We start from the raw sequence: 17236 nt of genomic DNA, 5'->3' as shown, positions 1-17236 counted from the left end.
GAGAGGGGCAAAAATAGAGATTCCAGGTTGGGGTGGTGGTTAAAATAGAAATATTTCAGGTGTGGGGTGGGCAAAAATAGATTTCAGGTCAGGGGTGGGCGGAAATCAAGAGATTCCAGGCCAGGGAGTGGACAAAAGTAAGAGAAATTCCAGGCCGGGTCTGTGTGAAAAGGTCAGGTGTGGGCAGAAAAAGCAAAAATAGATTCGGATGGGGGGGGGGGCAAGATGAGAGAAAATCCCTCCTCCCAAATTAAAAATGTGCCTGTGGGACCAAAAAACCCTTACAAATATACCCTCAGGATCAAAAAGGTTGCCTATCCCTGATTCTAACTACTATACCACACTGGCTATCTGACTGCTCTGATCCACATATGGTGCTCTAAATGACCAAGGATTTTGCCATTCACATCCAGTCTTGGGGGTGCTTTCCCTGTGTCCTGATCCTGAAGTGAATGGGGAAGGCACTATTTGTGTGTAGATCTGTGTGCACACTGTACGTACCTGGGCCCTGGACTATCGGGTTTCATGTAATTTGTACAAAACACCTCACATTGTCAAATTTAAAATAAGCCACAAATACATATTTTTATAAGGAAAAAAACTGCATGCTTTTTTGTATCAACTGAGGGATGCAGCTTTAAAAAAGGCCATTATTCATGTTTAGATTCAAAAGCAGATGTTGAGTTTCTTGAAATGTGAACATTAATCTGTCAGTTCTTCAGTGCCTTATCTGAAAATTGCAGCTAGCAAGTCCCTGCCTCAGTGGGATTTGTGAGAATAAGTTGGAGAACAATTTTCAGCACTATTCATATCATGACTTCAAGCGAAACATATTCCAGGAGAGCAGTAAAACATAGCTTTCTGTTCTAGAGTGATTTATATATGCAACTGAGACACATCTTTAGCTCATGTTGTTATAGTATCTGAGTGTTTCATATTATTTAATGTGCTTGTCTCTACACGATCTGTTACTGACAGCCAATATAACTGGTGGTTAACAGAGCAATCCTACTCAGACGCAAGTCCCATTGAATTTAGTGGGACTTACTCCCAGGTAAGCATGTACAGGATTGCAGCCTAATGCACTCAATTTTATATCTTAAGCGGTGATATATTTCAGCCTGAGGCCAGAACTAGCCATTTCGACACACACATTTGATGCTGTTCTTGAAAGCAACACATCTCCTTCTCCTCTGATAACATCTAGTATAGCCTTCCCCAATCTGGTGTCCTTCAGATGTTTTGGACTTCATCTCCCATCAGCCCCAGCCAGCAAGGCCAATGGTCAGGAATGCTGGGAGTTGTAGTCCAAAACATCTGGAGGGTGCCAGGTTGGGGAAGGCTGATCTAATATTATACAAAAATCATGATGTGACATAGCCATGTTGCAGCTTTCCCCACCTCTATGAACAGCAGCCAATGAGGTGGAGTGGGGGTGGCGCTCTGCCTTTTCCCGAACTGTTCATTTCTGGCCTTACATCGCCTACACATTAGTCACTTGCCTGAAGTACCTCACAGTAAAGACAAGACAAAGTGGTCAGGTGTGGTGTCATCCCATAACATTCCCTCTCATATTTTGTAGGAATGCTTATGGAATCCTTGTCTGTCACATTCCTCTGCTTTACCAGAATACAACCAACTAATGTAGGAATCCATCATTTTTCTGGAAGTGTATTGGGGAAGGAATGTGGAAAATGTGGCAAGAAAGAAAATTAAATTAATTAAAGAAAATTAAAACATGACTTTAAAAAACTATCTTGGGTAGGTGTCAGCAATCAAAGATAGTTTTGGGGTTTGTTTTTTAACTCAAGGAAGCCTGGCAGGGACCATTTCTTTTTCCTTTGTTTCCTTCTGACAAATATGAAATTGTATTGCTGGATCTCTCTCTCTCTCTCCCCCTCTCTCTCTCTCTCCAGTAAACTGCATACTTTAAAAAAACGCTTTCTAAAACGGCATTCCAGATGAGTTTTTACATTTTAAACCAGAAGTGGGCAACTTGTGGCCATCCAGATGTTTTGGTCTACAACTCCCATCAGCCCTAGCCAGCATAGCTAATGGTAAGGGATCATGGGCATTATAGGCCAAAACATCTGGAGACCAGAAGTTGCCCGCCCGTACTTCAGATTAAAGAAAATTCTTCTCAGATTTATTTATTTTTATTTGTGAGACCTGGGGTTTGGGTTTTTTTTCTATTTGTCACAGAAGCATAATTGCAATTCTGTAAAACAGTCTTATAATTTTTTTCAGGAAATGATTGAGACTTTTTGCTTTTATCTTAAACAACTGTTAAAAATAATTACAAAAATATTAAACCAAAAATAATTCAATCATGTCAGCCATACAGCTTAGCTAATTTGTTTTCACCAAAAGGATAAAGGGGGGGGATGAGTTTAGTGGTCATATTTGGACTATTATGGTTAAAATCCAATGTTCTGCTAGTGGAAGTCCATAAAATGAAAGATTGCCATTCAATATGTTTAGTCTGTTCCTCTCCTCCTCTTTTCACAGGCTGCTTCTCCAGCTCTGACATGAGACTGTTATAATAGACATTTCCTGCAGGAGTAGCTAGCTGGCTTCTCTCCCGTTAAAATATGTACCACCACACAGGTTATTGATTCAAGGAAATAAATCTCTGCAGGAGCAAATATTGACTTTTGTTATGAAAATGGAAGTGAATAATTAACTGAACATTGATTTTGGAAAGGAATGAGAAAGGATATGGTTTTTTTTTTAAACCCATTCTTTTAAAGAGGGTAACATTTCAGTCTAGAAAAGAACAGTTTAGAAAAGTAGTCAACTAAAGATGACAAATCTCTGGTTGCACAGAAGAGGATGTTGTTGCCAAGTGACTTAAAGGTCTAGATTCCGCACGTGTGTATTACAAATCGCCTGTTCCCTGACAATGACCATGTTGGTGTTTTATTTCCATTAACTATTACATATCATAAACACTATGCTTCCTGACGATGGCTAACCATCAAGCCCAGGATTTGCAGGGCCAGTAACAAGGGCATGAGGTGAATGCCAGGAGATCAACCCATACTTGCCTGTACATGCATATGCATGAAGGCTGGCTAATTAATTATTATGTGGTGATGGCAAACCCATGGTTGCCACCAAGTTGAGTGTATACTCATGAAGGAGCCAAGCCAATTTCAGCTCGGTGGAGGGTTATACCTGTATTATACATGAATGTGCAAATACAGTGCATTCGCTGCACTTATATATTTGTGTGTATATGGAAAACACTGTACAGGAGCACCTTAAAAATGTAATTTTTGATGGGACCCTAAGAGATAGGAGGATCACTCTATTCAGCCTCGCACTGGTCAGTCAAGCTGATGAGTTTGATACACTTAGAATTAATTCAACAATTAACAATAAAACACCACCACCACGTTTTTAGCTCCTGCGATTTGTATATCTTACTGTGTTGTTACTGTGATTTTGTATCTTTAGACTGACTTACATTTCAAATACTTTGTTGTTGGATTTCTAATTTTTTAATGTATAATTGTTGTATGACAAATACAGAACTCTCTCTCTCTCTGTGCACCTGAACATTTACTAAGCACTCTACACAGAGTAAATACAAGACAGTCTGTGCCCACAGGCATACAATCTAAAAGACACAACATGAAAAGGGAAGGAAGAGGAAAACAGGCAAGGAGGCACCAGGTCTTAAAGTTACACAATAATTTTTGAAAGCAAGCCTATGGTTCCTGGGAGAGCATCCCAGGGACCATTGGATATGTTGAAGTTCTCCTCTCAAGGCTGTAGACGTTGCTACAGCCTCAGGAGGGGGAATCTGACAGCAGAATGTTCCCCCTCTCCCTCACAGCTGCTGTAGAAAGCACCATGGTAGCTGCTCTTCCAAGGTTGCAACAGCAACCTCGGAAGACCTCAGAGAGGTAAAAAAAAAGGGGGCAGGGTGGGAGCTCTGACCTGCCTCCTTCCAGAAATGAGCATTTCCACTTGTTTGGGGGCTTCCTCTAGGAAGCACTAAATCTCCCTTGAGTAAGCAGTGCATCCTGCTTGTGCAATGGAGCGGCGGAACACACTGCTTGCAGAAGGGAACTGGCGGGGCAGAAGGGAATCAGCAGGGGGGTAAGTGCCCCACTGGATTCTGCCCCTTACGTCATTCTCATAACAACCAGCTTAGATGGAAACATTTCAGGGAGAGAAAGTGTTAAATGGCAGCTGGTTTCTCAGCAAAGCCAATGGAATGAGACCCACTGTCTCATCTCTCCCTCTGCCACAGCCAGATGGAACAGCTTGCACGAACGTCACTTGATGATTCTTATCTGAACATATGAAATGTCTCCACTAAAAATCATTGTGTCTTCTGTGATGGGAGTGATATGAAACCTCTGACAGTTTTGTCTGAACTGTGACAGCTGTTTTACACACTGGTCTTATCACTTGAAGCTGCCAAATCAGGAGGTTGCTGGTAATGTGGCCCTGCAGATATGCAAAGCCCTACCCTTTCCCAAACAGACTTGTCCTCAAACAGATAAATCCCCTCTGAAATACAGTAGGAAGCAGACTAGTTCATGGATATTCATGTCTTCAATATGTAGCCAGGTGAGAGGCATACTGGCATATTTCTAGCTCTTCATACTCATGGCCAGTCTGGCCTTACTACACGAGTGTCCTAAACTGCAACACTTAGTGCATTTTCTACCAATTCAGAAGTATTGCATTCATTCACATCTATCTATCTATCTATCCATCCATCCATCCATCCATCCATCCATCCATCCATCTATAAACTCCAACACCCTCAAAATCAAAGGGCTGGAATCAAGCTAGTGGAAGGGGGCTGGTGGAAGCTGCCTTCCCTGCCCCATCCTTCCCTGGCAGTCCCTCAAAAGACCTCTCCTGAGGGTCAAGGGACCCTACTGAATGGGGTGAGCTGTGGGGAAAAGGCGGATCCCTGAAAATTCAGTGTAGGCAACTTCTGTGAACAGATTCCCCACTTCTGGAGTTTGCCTCCCCCTCATTTTCAGGGCTGAAGCCCTTACCCCTCAGTGCCCCCCCCCCAATTCAGCACAGCTCAGGAGAAGTCTTTTGGGCAGGCTGCTGAGGCAGAAGGAGACAAGAAAATCTGAACATAAGAAGAGCCATGCTGGATCAGACCAAGGATCAATCTAGTCCAGCATTCTGTTCACACAGTGGCCAACCAGCTGTTGACCGGGAACCCACAAGCAAGGCATGAGTGCAACAGCACCCTCCCACTCATGTTCCCCAGTATCTGGTGTACATAGGCTCACTGCCTCTGGTACTGGAGGTAGCACATAGCCACCAAGACTAGTAGCCATTGATAGCATTTTCCTCTAGGAATTTGTCCAATGCCCTTTAAAAGCCATCCAAATTGGTGACCATCACTACAGCCTCTGGTAGCGAATTCCATAGTTTAACTATGCGCTGTCTGAAGCAGTACGTGCTTTTATCTGTCCTGAATCTCCCACCAATCAGCTTCATAGGATGACCCCTCTTATATGGCAAGAGGGAGAAAAATGTCTCCCTATCCACATTCTCCACACCATGCATAATTTTGTACATCTCTATCATGTCTCCCCTTACCTACCCTTTTTCCAAGCTAAACAATCCCAGCTGTTGTAGCCTTCTCTCATAGGGGAGATGCTCCAGCCCCTTGATCATTTTAGTTGGCCTTTTCTGCACTTTTTCCAGCTCTACAATATCTTTTTTGAGGTGAGGTGACCAGAACTGTACACAGTATGCCAAGTGGGGCCGCACCATAGATTTGTATAGGCGCACTATGATAGTGGCAGTTTTATTCTCAATTCCTTTTCTAATTATGCCCAACATGGAGCTTGCCAACTTTAGAGCGGCTGCACACTGGGTGAACATCTTAATTGAGCTGTCCACCACCAAGATCTCTTTCCTGGTCAGTCACTGATAGCTCAGATCCCATCAGGGTATACCTGAAGTTGGGATTTTTTGGCTCAACGTGCATTATTTTACATTTGCTTACGTTGAACTGCATTTGCCATTTAGATGCCCATTCTCCCAGTTTGGAAAGATCTTTTTGGAGCTCTTCACAATCTCTTTTTGTTTAAACCACCCTAAATAATTTGGTGTCATCTGCAAACTTGGCCACTTCACTGCTCACTCCTAATTCCGGATCATTTATGAACAAGTTGAAAAGCATTGGTCCTAATACAGAGCCCTGTGGGACCCCACTATTTACTTCCCTCCACTGGGAGAATTTACCAATTATTCCTACTCTCTGCTTTCTGTTCTTTAACCAGTTACTGAACCATAAGAGGACCTGTCCTCTTATTCCATGACTGCTGAGTTTGCTCAGGAGTCTTTGGTGAGGGACTCTGTCAAAAGCCTTTTGGAAGCCCAAGTAAACATTGGCTACCGGATCATCCTGTCTACATGTCTGTTGACACTCTCAAAGAACTCTGAAAGGTTAGTGAGACAGGACTTACCTTTGCAGAAGCCATGTTGATTCTTTTTCAGCAGGGCTTGTCCTTCTATATGCTTATTAATTTTATCTTTAATAATGGCGTCAACCAATTTACCTGGAACAGACATTAAGCTAACAGACCTGTAATTTCCTGGATCCCCCTGGATCCCTTTTTGATCACTGGTGTTACACTGGCCATCTCCCAGTCCTCTGGTATAGAGGCTGATCTTAGGGACATATTGCATTTTTTGATTAGAAGATCAGCAATTTCATACTTGAGTTCTTTGAGAACTCTAGGATGGATACCATCTGGGCCCAGTAATTTATTTGCTTTCAGTTTATCAATAAGGTTGAGAACTTCATCTTTTGTAACCACTATTTGCTTCAGTTTCTCAAACTCCCTTCCTGAAAACATCAGTTCAGGCACAGGTATCTGTCCTATATCTTCTGTGGTGAGGATGGATGAAAAGAATAAATTCAGCTTCTCTGCAATCTCCTTCTCCTCCTTCAGTACTCCTTTCACTCCATTGTCATCGTAGCTGGTTTTCTGCTTCTCTTATATTTAAAGAATTCTTTATTGTTGGCCTTGATGTTAGCAAAATGCTCTTCAAATGGCTTTTTTGTATCACCTTTGTGCAAGCTTGTGCTCCCTTTTGTTTTCCTCACTTGGGTAACACTTCCATTTTCTGAAGGAAGCTTTCTTTTCTCTAATAGCTCCCTCAACACTGCTTGTTAACCATGCCGGTGACCCCTTGGACTTGGTGCCAGCTTTCCTAACCTGTGGTATGCATTTTAGCTGGGCTTCTATTATTGTGGTTTTGAGTAATCTCCAAACATTCTGAAAGGATTTAATCCTCTTGCCTCCCACTTATTTATTTATTTATTTATTTATTAAATTTATTAATCGCCCATCTGACTGGTCACCCAGCCACTCTGGGCGATGTACAACCCACCATAAACAATTTAAAACAATAAAGTTTTACCATAATTTTTTTTAAAAAAAAAAATACCCTAACCCACCCAAAATGCCTGCCTGAACAACCACGTTTTTAATGCACGACGGAAGCTCATTAAAGAGGGGGCATGACGGAGTTCCCTAGGGAGGGAGTTCCACAGAGTGGGGGCCACCACAGAGAAGGCCCTCTCCCTCGTCCCCACCAGTCTAGCTGTCCTGGCTGATGGGACAGAGAGAAGGCCATTCGAGGCTGATCTTGTTAAGCGGCCTGTCTGGTGTTGCTGGAGGCGCTCCTTAAGATAGGCTGGGCCGGAACCATATAGGGTTTTAACTTTTAACTTCCTTATCACCAGTTCCCTCATTTTAGAGAAATTTCCTCTTTTGAAATCAAATGTGACTCTGTTGGACTTCCTGGAAAATTATTAAATCTGTTAGCACTGTGATCACTGTTTCCAACTGGTTCAACAACACTTACATCTCATTCTAAATCCTGGGCGACACCATTTAGGATTAAATCCAAGCTCACCTCCCTTCTGGTTGGTTCCATGACCAACTGTTCTGGGGTACAATTGTTTAGGGCATTGAGAAACTTAACCTCTGTGTCGTGGCTGGAACATGCATTTATCCAATCAATGTAGGGATAATTGAAGTTGCCCATTATTACACTTCTTTGTTTTGAGGCCTCCCTGATCTGCTTCTGCCAGCCCTTCCCAGCACACTTTCCTGTTGATCCAACTCAGTGTACACATTCTACAGGAGCTACAGAGCATCCCTTTAATTTAGAGAAACTCAAAAATGTCAAGGAAAAACTTCCTTTCTATGGAATCTCACAGGAAACAAACTGAGAACTTAGCCTTTTCTTTTTAAAATGAAAGCTCACTGCGTTTTAGAACAGTTATTTCATTCATTTCATTTATTATATTTCTATATCACCCTATAGCTGAAGCTCTCTGGGTGGTTCACAAAAATTATAGAAATTTATAGAGCTTCGTTCACTTTCTAACCAGTCCAGAAAAAAACACCTATGTAAAGTTTGCAAAGGAATTGTTAAAAAAAAAAAAAAGTGCAAGGAAGTATTCCAGCTTTTGCATCCCTGTGCTGCACTACGGTCTGCATAAAATATCCATTAAGGACATTAGCAAAGCACAAGAAACACTTCAGCAGAATTGGATTGTGTATGATTGAAGGAGGAGTCAAAAATTATCAATCTCCACCACCTTGAAAAGTCAACAGAGGAATAAAAAAAGAAGAAGAAAGAAACCCACAAAGCTGTTTTTCCTGTGTGCCTGACCTTGAGGAACCCCCACCAAACTCAATATCCTCAATCTGAACTTCAGTTCCACCTCATTAAATTTTATACCTCTGCACTTTAGCTGTAACTACTATTGGCTGAAATAAGAGTTGCATCCATCCGTCACCGTCTTGAGGGCTAAAAGGTCTTCTCTCAATCTTTGGCAGGTTTTGAACAATCAGACATTTTACCCAACAGAAGCACTGTGTGTGCTGAATTTCACCCATCTGTTTGGCAACCATATTTGGTATTACATACACAGATATCTTGGCAGGGGGCTGATTGGTTGGGAAAGATCCACATAATTGGCCCTGTCCACAAGGTTGTGCTATTCTCTCTCTCTCTCTCTCTCTCTCTCTCACACACACACACACACACACAGCAATCATGAGGGATAGCACAGTGGGGAAGGTGTGCATGGCGGTGGCTTTGACAAGAGGAATAAAGATACAGAGAGCTTCAAATGTAGCAGGGCTACTTAGTATGGATGGTGAATAAAGGAGGAGCTGATGCTGAAAAGTTCAGGACCTCATAAAGCAGGGGTGCAGAACCACAGATTCATGGACCAAATTCAGCCCTCCTGGGATCCCAGGCTGGCCCCTGGGGTTCCTCAGGTGCCCATGCAAGGTTGAGATACCTCTCTTAAAGCTCTTCTAAGGCTTAATTACTAGCAGATTGCTGGATGATTTGCACTACATTGGCTAGGGTTCCTGATTCCCAATCCCTGATTTGTAATAACGCAGCCTTCCCCAAACTGGTGCCTTCCAGATGTTTTAGACTACAACTCCCACCATCCCTGACCATTGGCTATGCTGGCTGAGGCTGATGGGAGTTGAAGTTCAGCAACATCTGGAGGGTCTCGGTTCCCCAGACCTGACATAAAAGATTTTAAAACATCACTAAAAAGAGCAGAGGGCTTATGTAGGATCTCTCTCATCTGGATTGGACAGCTTTCCCATACTTGATCAGACCAGCTCAGGAATTGCACAACTCCCTTGTTCTTAAGGCTTGGAAGCTTCTGTGAACTCTTCTCTGTATGCCAACAGGCAGGGATTCTACAGCTTCTTGAGCCTTAAAATCACCCTTTGAGGGCTTTTGTACAGATCTGTCTGATCTCTGATTAGTTTTGGGGGGCAGGGGGGAGTAAAGGTCATTTTGTGAGGCCACTGAAAATTATAAGACAATCTGTGCTTCCAGACGGAGGGTTCCTAGTGCTATAAACCAAAATGCATTGTACACCTATTTTGTCTTTTCCTCTTTAATGGATTCTTTTGGTAAAAAAAAAGATGGAAGAAGTAGCGGGGAAAATATGGGAGGATTATAAACAGAAATGTCATTTGGACACCCCACCCGCAGTAAGATTCCATGTTCAAGGCAGGACGATTGCAGGATAAAAGCCTCATCTGGAAGTATCCAGAATAATAAGGTGCAGCCTACATTAAGTGCTAGGAGATCAATTAGTGGGTGTTGAAGATGAGTTTTTGCCATTTTCAGATTTGCGAGAAAAATTTGAGTTGCCCGCTACAGCTGAATGGCAGTATTTGCAGTTGCAATATGTGTTAGAATCTAGATTCAATCCAGCTGCTTTCAGTGCTTTGGAGTCCCCTTTGCTATTGGAAACACTTATTGAAGCTGACCAGGTACATGGACCCACGATTCATGTTTATAAATATTATCAGCAAATAAGCATGATACACAGGGTATTCAGCAGGAATGGAAGAGGGAATTGGGACTGTCCTATTTTGCCTTATCAATGGACTGCTGTCTTAGCATCTTTATCTGATGTGTCTACAGACCTCTGGTTATGCCTTACCCAGCAAAAACATTTGTTTTGGGTTTACTGGACACCAAATGTCTTTTTAATAAAGGCTTGTCTAAATCAGCTAATTGTTGGAGGTGTGATACAGCTAATGCTTCTTTTATTCATATGTTTTGGAAATGCCCAATAGCGGCCTCCTTTTGGGTGGAAGTTATCATATGGATAAATTTTCTACTGGAAAGCTCTTTCATATTTTCTGACGTACATGTTCTTTTGAATTATTTACCTGCTTTTTGGAAACTAACACATGGTCAGCGTAAATGGATTTTTCACGCCCTCTTGACTGCTAAAAGACTGGTATTACAACACTGGAAGGATAAAAGCTCATCGCCTATAATGCAATGGATTGAAGATCTAACTACACTAGCAACATTTGAAAGAGTGGCATACAGGCGTCACTTGCAATTGGACATATTTGGTCTGCTTTTACTAAAGTTTATGTATAATCCATTCCTTCTTTATTCTTTTCTTTTCTATGTTTAGAATATTGTAAAATTTGAACTGGGGCCTTTAACGCATGTAGCTATACCTGCAAATATCTTTTGGGCTTGTTTATCTTTTCTTTTGTTGAAATCCACAATCAAAAATTTGGGGAAAGAATTCCTAGGAGAGCGCTCTGAGAAAAGAAGTGAGATTTTTTTCCCAAAAGTTCTCTGAGAAAATGTGTATGTACTGAGCCAATTTTGAATTAAGCCAAGGAGGGTTTGCTGATCGCCAAAGACATTACTGTAATATAATATAATATAATATAATATAATATAATAATGAATAATAACAACAGCAAGGTGGTTTTAAAACTGAAGAGCAGTATGTCTCTTTCAGCAACAGGATCAGCTGCTGCAACAGCCGCAAGTGACATTCCAGCTACTCTCAGGGTTCTTTTCTGCATTACATTCCCCTTCCTGGAATCCTAGGCACTGAATTGGAAATGAACTTGTCTCAAGTTGAGACTGCAAAAAAGGGGGTGGGGAGAAAGGTAGCATTTCATAGAACAATAACATTCACACAACTATATTTAACTGAGGAACAAATGAAGAGGACGAGAAAGTTGTGAAATTGCTACCTTACTGTTGAAAACAAACAAATGCAAACACTGATGTGATTTGTGCAATAATTTTGATGATGCTGTTTTAACACAAAAGTCAGGCTTTCACTGTTAAACAAACTCGGTTGATAGTAGAAAAGAGAGACTTTGGTGCTCTACATGACATCTCAGAAACTATGCAAGTGGGATTACCTTTCGATCTTCTTTAAAGAGTTCTGCAGCTGTTGTGAAATGTGGGATGGAGTTTTTACAGTGCGGGCACCCTGTGGGTCAAGAGAGAAACAACATTGATTATCAGATTAGTTTAAAGTGAGTGCTACGCCACTAAGAGCCTGTTCAGTTATTCAGACCAGTTACACATGGGAGGGAGCGTGTTGGGGCTTTGGGGGTGTGCACAACTGATCCCACATGAGTGACATCACATGTGGGTCAGGTGTTCATGCATACAAACGTATGGATGTTCTTACAATATCCAGAATGGGTGGAAGGATCATGAATAGCAGGGAAATCTGTACAAATGCCCAGCTTGCATGTGACATCATTTGCATGGGCCCAGCATACACACACCTGAAACCCTGGCCTGCTTTCCACTACATAAAGGATATTACTATCACCCATGCTAAAGTCTGAACCAGACCCAAAACACAAACCAAGAAGTGAGCTGATGATGCCTGTGCAATCTTCTTACTTCCATTTTAATGCCTTGGGCTGGAGGCAACTGCACTGTCCTACTGTACTCGCCTAATTTTCCTATGTGCTGGGGTTTATGACAAGCAGTCTCTAGTTCTTCCACATAGTCATCAAACTTTAGGGTTTTTTTTTAAATCACAGCTATCCTGAATTTGGAGAGTCACAAATTGGCAACCATATCACAGAGCCAAAGGATACCACACAAGGAATGTCAGATTCTATTTGGGTTATTTAGAAAATGCTGAACATGGAAACAAAAAGAGGAAACTACAGCTACTGCCAAGACCTCTTGGTAAAACAAAAAGTTGAGAAAGCTGAACAGTGCTTCTTCCCCTTATACTATTATGTAATTACTGCCTTGATGTATCAGATCAAGTATCTATCTAGTCTAGCCTTCTTTCAACAGTTTGATGCCACTGGAATCAGGTCATGAAACAGGCCATTCCCTATTCCCAGCATCCTGTTCTCAAATACATACTTTCCCATTGGCAGCGGCATCTACGTACGGCCAGTATCAAAGGTAGGCATGGTCAGGCACTTGCCAAGGGCCCACACCCTAACAGGGGCCACTGACAAAAGCCTCCTGGGGTTTCACCTCCTACTCATCATTGCAACCTGCTTGTTCACTCACCGCCTGCTCTGGCCCTCATAATGATGGTAGTGAGAAGGAGGAGCGGTAGATGCCATTGCCTACTAGCTCACTGGCTCTCTGCCTGCCAAGCAAGCAAATCATAGCAATCATGAGGAAGAAGATGAGGAGCAATAGCTCTGGTGACAACAGCAGTGAAATGGTAGAGTCATTGAGAGAAGAGGCCCATTGAGGGCCCTCAGAAACCTGGGCCTGGTGCTACATCTGCTGCTCCTCCTTCAACCACCACTGTTGTGTGGGCCAGGTGAACAAGTGGGTTGCTACTGTGAAGAGGAGAAGCAACTCCAGGGGGCTCTTGTCAGTGGGCCTCTGCTGGGTGTGGACCCTCAGCAGGTGTCAGACCATGCCTACCCCTGACACTGGCCCTGGGATCATCCTTCCCAAATTCTCTTTTGGATTCTCCCATGGAATTTCTCCCTAACTAGAAGAGACGTGACTGCTTAAGCATCTACCAGATGCATACAATTTTAGGACAAGATTGATATATGCTTAACCTAACAGCCATGTGCCAAAATTGTTATATGGCCAAGAAATATAGGACAGTTCCTCATCTCCACTGCTTCTCCTTCCCTGATGAGGTTCCCTTCACTGCTACAGTATCTCCCAGTCTGCTATTCTAAAAGCCCCCTCCCCCAAGTTCCTTGCTTCTACCAGCTAAACTACACAAGTTCTCTCACTTCACCAGCTTCACCTTCCTCCTAGCAGCCCTTGATCTCAGTGTGTGGGGGACAGGGGAGAAAAAATTCAGACTAGTACATATGCACACCACTATTTAATTCTGTTTCTATATATTCTCTTAAAAGAAGCCAGACTTGAACTAAGAGCTGCCTTTGTTTTCCCCCTATAATAAAATAACCTGGCATCCAACCAGGTGCCTGAAAGCTTACAGCAGCACAGTGTGAAATGTTTTTACTGCTGTTACCTGGACATTGTGCAACATGAGCAAATAGGTGGCACTCTTGCCTTCTTAGTCAGCATAGAACACAACAGGCCTGACCTTGGAATTATGCAGTCAATGATGGCTGTTTTATGAAGCAATCTGTGGCCTATATTGTCAGAGACTAGTTATGCTGGTTAGGGATCATGGGAGTTGAAGCCCAAAACATCTGTAGGGCACCAAGTTGGGGGAAGGCCACTTTAGCCTTTTTTCACATTCTCCTTATTTGTTTTACTAAGGACAGAACTCCTTGGATCATGTGAGTAACAGGAAAATAGCCACCTTTTCATTTTCAGGTGAGCCTCTATCCTTGCTTATATACTGGCATCTAATCAGCAGTACTTCTGAATTCTTGGGCAATAGGCCAGGAAGGGTTCTGTTAACATACAAATGGCCAGAAAGTTGCTCCACAGATTAGTTAAGGAAGAATAAAGTCTTTCTGCACATTAAATTATATGGCAGGGAAGTGGATGCACACATGATGGAGCCATTCTTTGAGTTATGTAGACTGAGGTGGTAGAAGTTGGGACTTCATAACACCTGCAATCTGAAGTGGAGGGCTGTAATCATCGTCCCCCTGCAATATAAACATGTACAGTCCCAAATTCTATCACCTCAATCTGCATAAAGAGTAGAATGGTCTCCTGATTTTCAGCGCATATCATGATCTGAAAAGGGAACTCACACATTCTTTAAGATCAGAAAGAGAGGCCCTTCTCATCTGCCCACCCATGAGAGCAGTTAGGTGGGTGACCATATGTGACAGGGCCTTCTCTGCTGTGGCCCCACACCTTGGAGCAAGTTGCCATCACAGGTCTGCCATGCTCTGTCATTGCAGGCTTTTAGGAAGGCCTTGAAAATGTATTATTTTACCATGGCTTTCTCTTGATATGATTGCTTTTGTTGCTGGTTTTATTATCTGCTTTTATCACTATTTTATTGTGTTTATATTTTTATCGCTTTTAATACTTTAATTGTTTTTATGTATTTTTATTGCTGGGAGGGCTTCTGCCCTGAAAGGCGGCCAAGAAAATTTTCAAACAAACAAACAAACAAATAAATATATTCTGTCTCAGGGTGATGCATGAGCTCTGCATGAAGATGGAGCCCAAGCATCTTCTCAACAGAGAGATGCACATGTTCTCCACGTCTGTATAAGATGACATGCAGCAAATCTAATTCAAAGGCCCCAGATCACACAGATTTAAGTGTTTACTAGCTCTGGTGCGGTAGGATAAAGTTAGTTCAGGCTAGTTAGTTCAGGCTAGTTAATAATGCTTCAGATTATTCATTTAGAAATAGCCTTAATGAGTTTTAACTATTCAATCCACAAAGTATAGTTGAAACAAATCAAACAGCAAGCATGGATACTAAGGAAGTATCCATTTTAAAGAAGCGCATTGCACGTTCATAACAATGTAATTGTTAGGATGCATAAGAAGGCACTGTTCATATGACTGACCATTGTCAACAACCAGATTTTCTGAATAACATTTTACTGAAAATTCAGTCCATAACTGTTACCAAGCAATGTGTGGAATTGCTCAATGACCCAACCATGTTTCCTTGCTATGTGCTTTGTACTGTGGCAATATTCTTACTTGTCACAGACTTTTCCAGAAGATGGCATTGATTCAAAATAACTATGAACAAAAATTCAGATAACTATAATTTGGCTCTGTTTTCCCAGGAGTAAAGCTAACACTTTTCAAAGGCTGCCTCTAAAATACAGAATTGATGACTAAGGCTGGAGACGTAGAATAGATTCTCAGACAGCTAGAAGTGGGATACTAGAGGCATCAAGGCACTTAATATATACACACATTTCTTTTATCCCATACGTAAAACAGGTATTGCAGATTTTTGAAACTCAAAACCTGTTTACCAGCAATAAGTGTAGGATGAGTATACACTATCATACCACCTTCAACTCCCTGAAAACACAACTTGTCTCCAGCCTCGCCTTCATACGCAACAGTAATTGTGTAGCCATTTGTGCCATGGCTTTCGTACCACACTGTTCCTTTCTATCTTGTGCACTACCTTGTGCTAATTTATTCAAGTGCAACGGTATATATGTTTACATCACACCTGCGTTTTTAGCCCTGAGTATCCTGCTCCTCCCGCTCCACACACACAGTTTGTTAGTGAGAATCCAAAGCGCTAACATGTGAGATTTTAGTACCACAGAATTTCCAAGCCCAATGGGCATTTATTTATTGAGCTTTGGACATTTCTTCAAACGGAGCAGATGTGAATCCTCTGCTGAATTCTCAAGGAGCTAAGAAGTCATCAGAAAAGATGTGGGAAGAAGCACATCGTATGGAACAGCAGAACTTCATCTGTTACAATTTATGATAGTTGCCAAGTGTAGGAAATGGGAAGAAACCCAACTCAGTCATTCATTCTATTTAAAGCACGGGCAGGCTCAGAAAGCATTAGGGATGAGATTTTCATTCCTACAGGAGGAAACCTGATTTTCATTATACCGTTCTCACACCCACTATAACTTTCTCTGTGTGTGTGTGTGCGTGTGTGTGTGTGTGTGAAATTACTACTTAAAAAATAGGAATACTCTACAAGCTTCTATATATCTTTCAAATATAGAAGTGTGGAGGCAATTTCATGGCAATTTTGGGGGGGGGGGAGAGTGAAAGGCTTGTGTGAGCAGCATAATGTAGAAGAAAGGGCCTCATGAAAGCCTGGCTTCCTAAGCAGGAATTACCAGTTTCAGAATGCATGTTGCCATTCATGAAGGCTGATCTATGATCTTCAATTACTTTTGTTGTTTATTCGGTCAGACTCCATTGCTTAACCATTCATGCAAGCAATTAAACACCAAAGGTAACATGTGAACTCAGTTCTTAGTCCACCAGGCAAGAAGTCTCAGAAGGGCCTCTCCAACTTTGTTTATAGGATTTTATGATTTTGTAACATTGAGATTCTTATGACATTGTAATTCCAAATTTAAACAGGAGCACATATGGAGAATCCACTTATCCTTGAGGTATAAACTAGTATGAAAGGGCACTGGATACTATGAAGATTTCCATAGTAGTTTCAAGGAGAGGCCATCTGCAATCCACTTGCATTTCTATGGCTGGTTTGCAATAAGCACTCAACAACTGGGTTTGATATAGCCAGGAGAAGCTGCCTCATTAAAACGACAGGTTTAAAATTTATAGGGAAGATGATTAATTACAGGCTGAAGGACAAATTTAAGAACTACAAATCTGGACTGTGGACTGTTTAACATAAGTATATAAAGGCACAGATGGTTTGCATATTTTAAGGAGGCCACGCAAAAATGTTAAAAGGAAAAGTACAAGAGTTTAAAAGAAGGCAAAAGGAAGAACCTTTTGAATCCAAGAAGACTCTCTGAACAGAAAACAGATGGGAATGAAAGAAACC

At 41.9% G+C, this 17236-nt stretch overlaps 1 protein-coding gene and 1 long non-coding RNA gene across 7 annotated transcripts in view; one reads left to right on the top strand and one right to left on the bottom strand.

Moving 5' to 3' along the window:
• The window catches only part of LOC146358299 (uncharacterized), a 51084-nt gene extending 47539 nt beyond the window's left edge, over window positions 1–3545 (top strand). For all 6 annotated transcript variants that reach the window (XR_014784050.1, XR_014784059.1, XR_014784051.1 and 3 more), the window contains one exon: window positions 2509–3545. This is a non-coding gene — a long non-coding RNA (uncharacterized LOC146358299). The remainder of the gene's footprint in view (window positions 1–2508) is intronic.
• PDIA5 (protein disulfide isomerase family A member 5) overlaps window positions 1–17236 on the bottom strand; it is a 211270-nt gene that overhangs the window by 14518 nt on the left and 179516 nt on the right. The window contains exon 15 of the mRNA XM_084807405.1: window positions 11742–11812. Coding sequence (XP_084663531.1) covers window positions 11742–11812 — 71 coding nt within the window. The remainder of the gene's footprint in view (window positions 1–11741; window positions 11813–17236) is intronic.

The sequence above is a fragment of the Heloderma suspectum genome, chromosome 1, assembly GCF_057233095.1.
Source record: "Heloderma suspectum isolate Gila_16-S chromosome 1, 16-S_ref, whole genome shotgun sequence".
Lineage (NCBI taxonomy): Eukaryota > Metazoa > Chordata > Lepidosauria > Squamata > Helodermatidae > Heloderma > Heloderma suspectum.
This window is presented reverse-complemented; position numbering and strand designations above follow the sequence as displayed.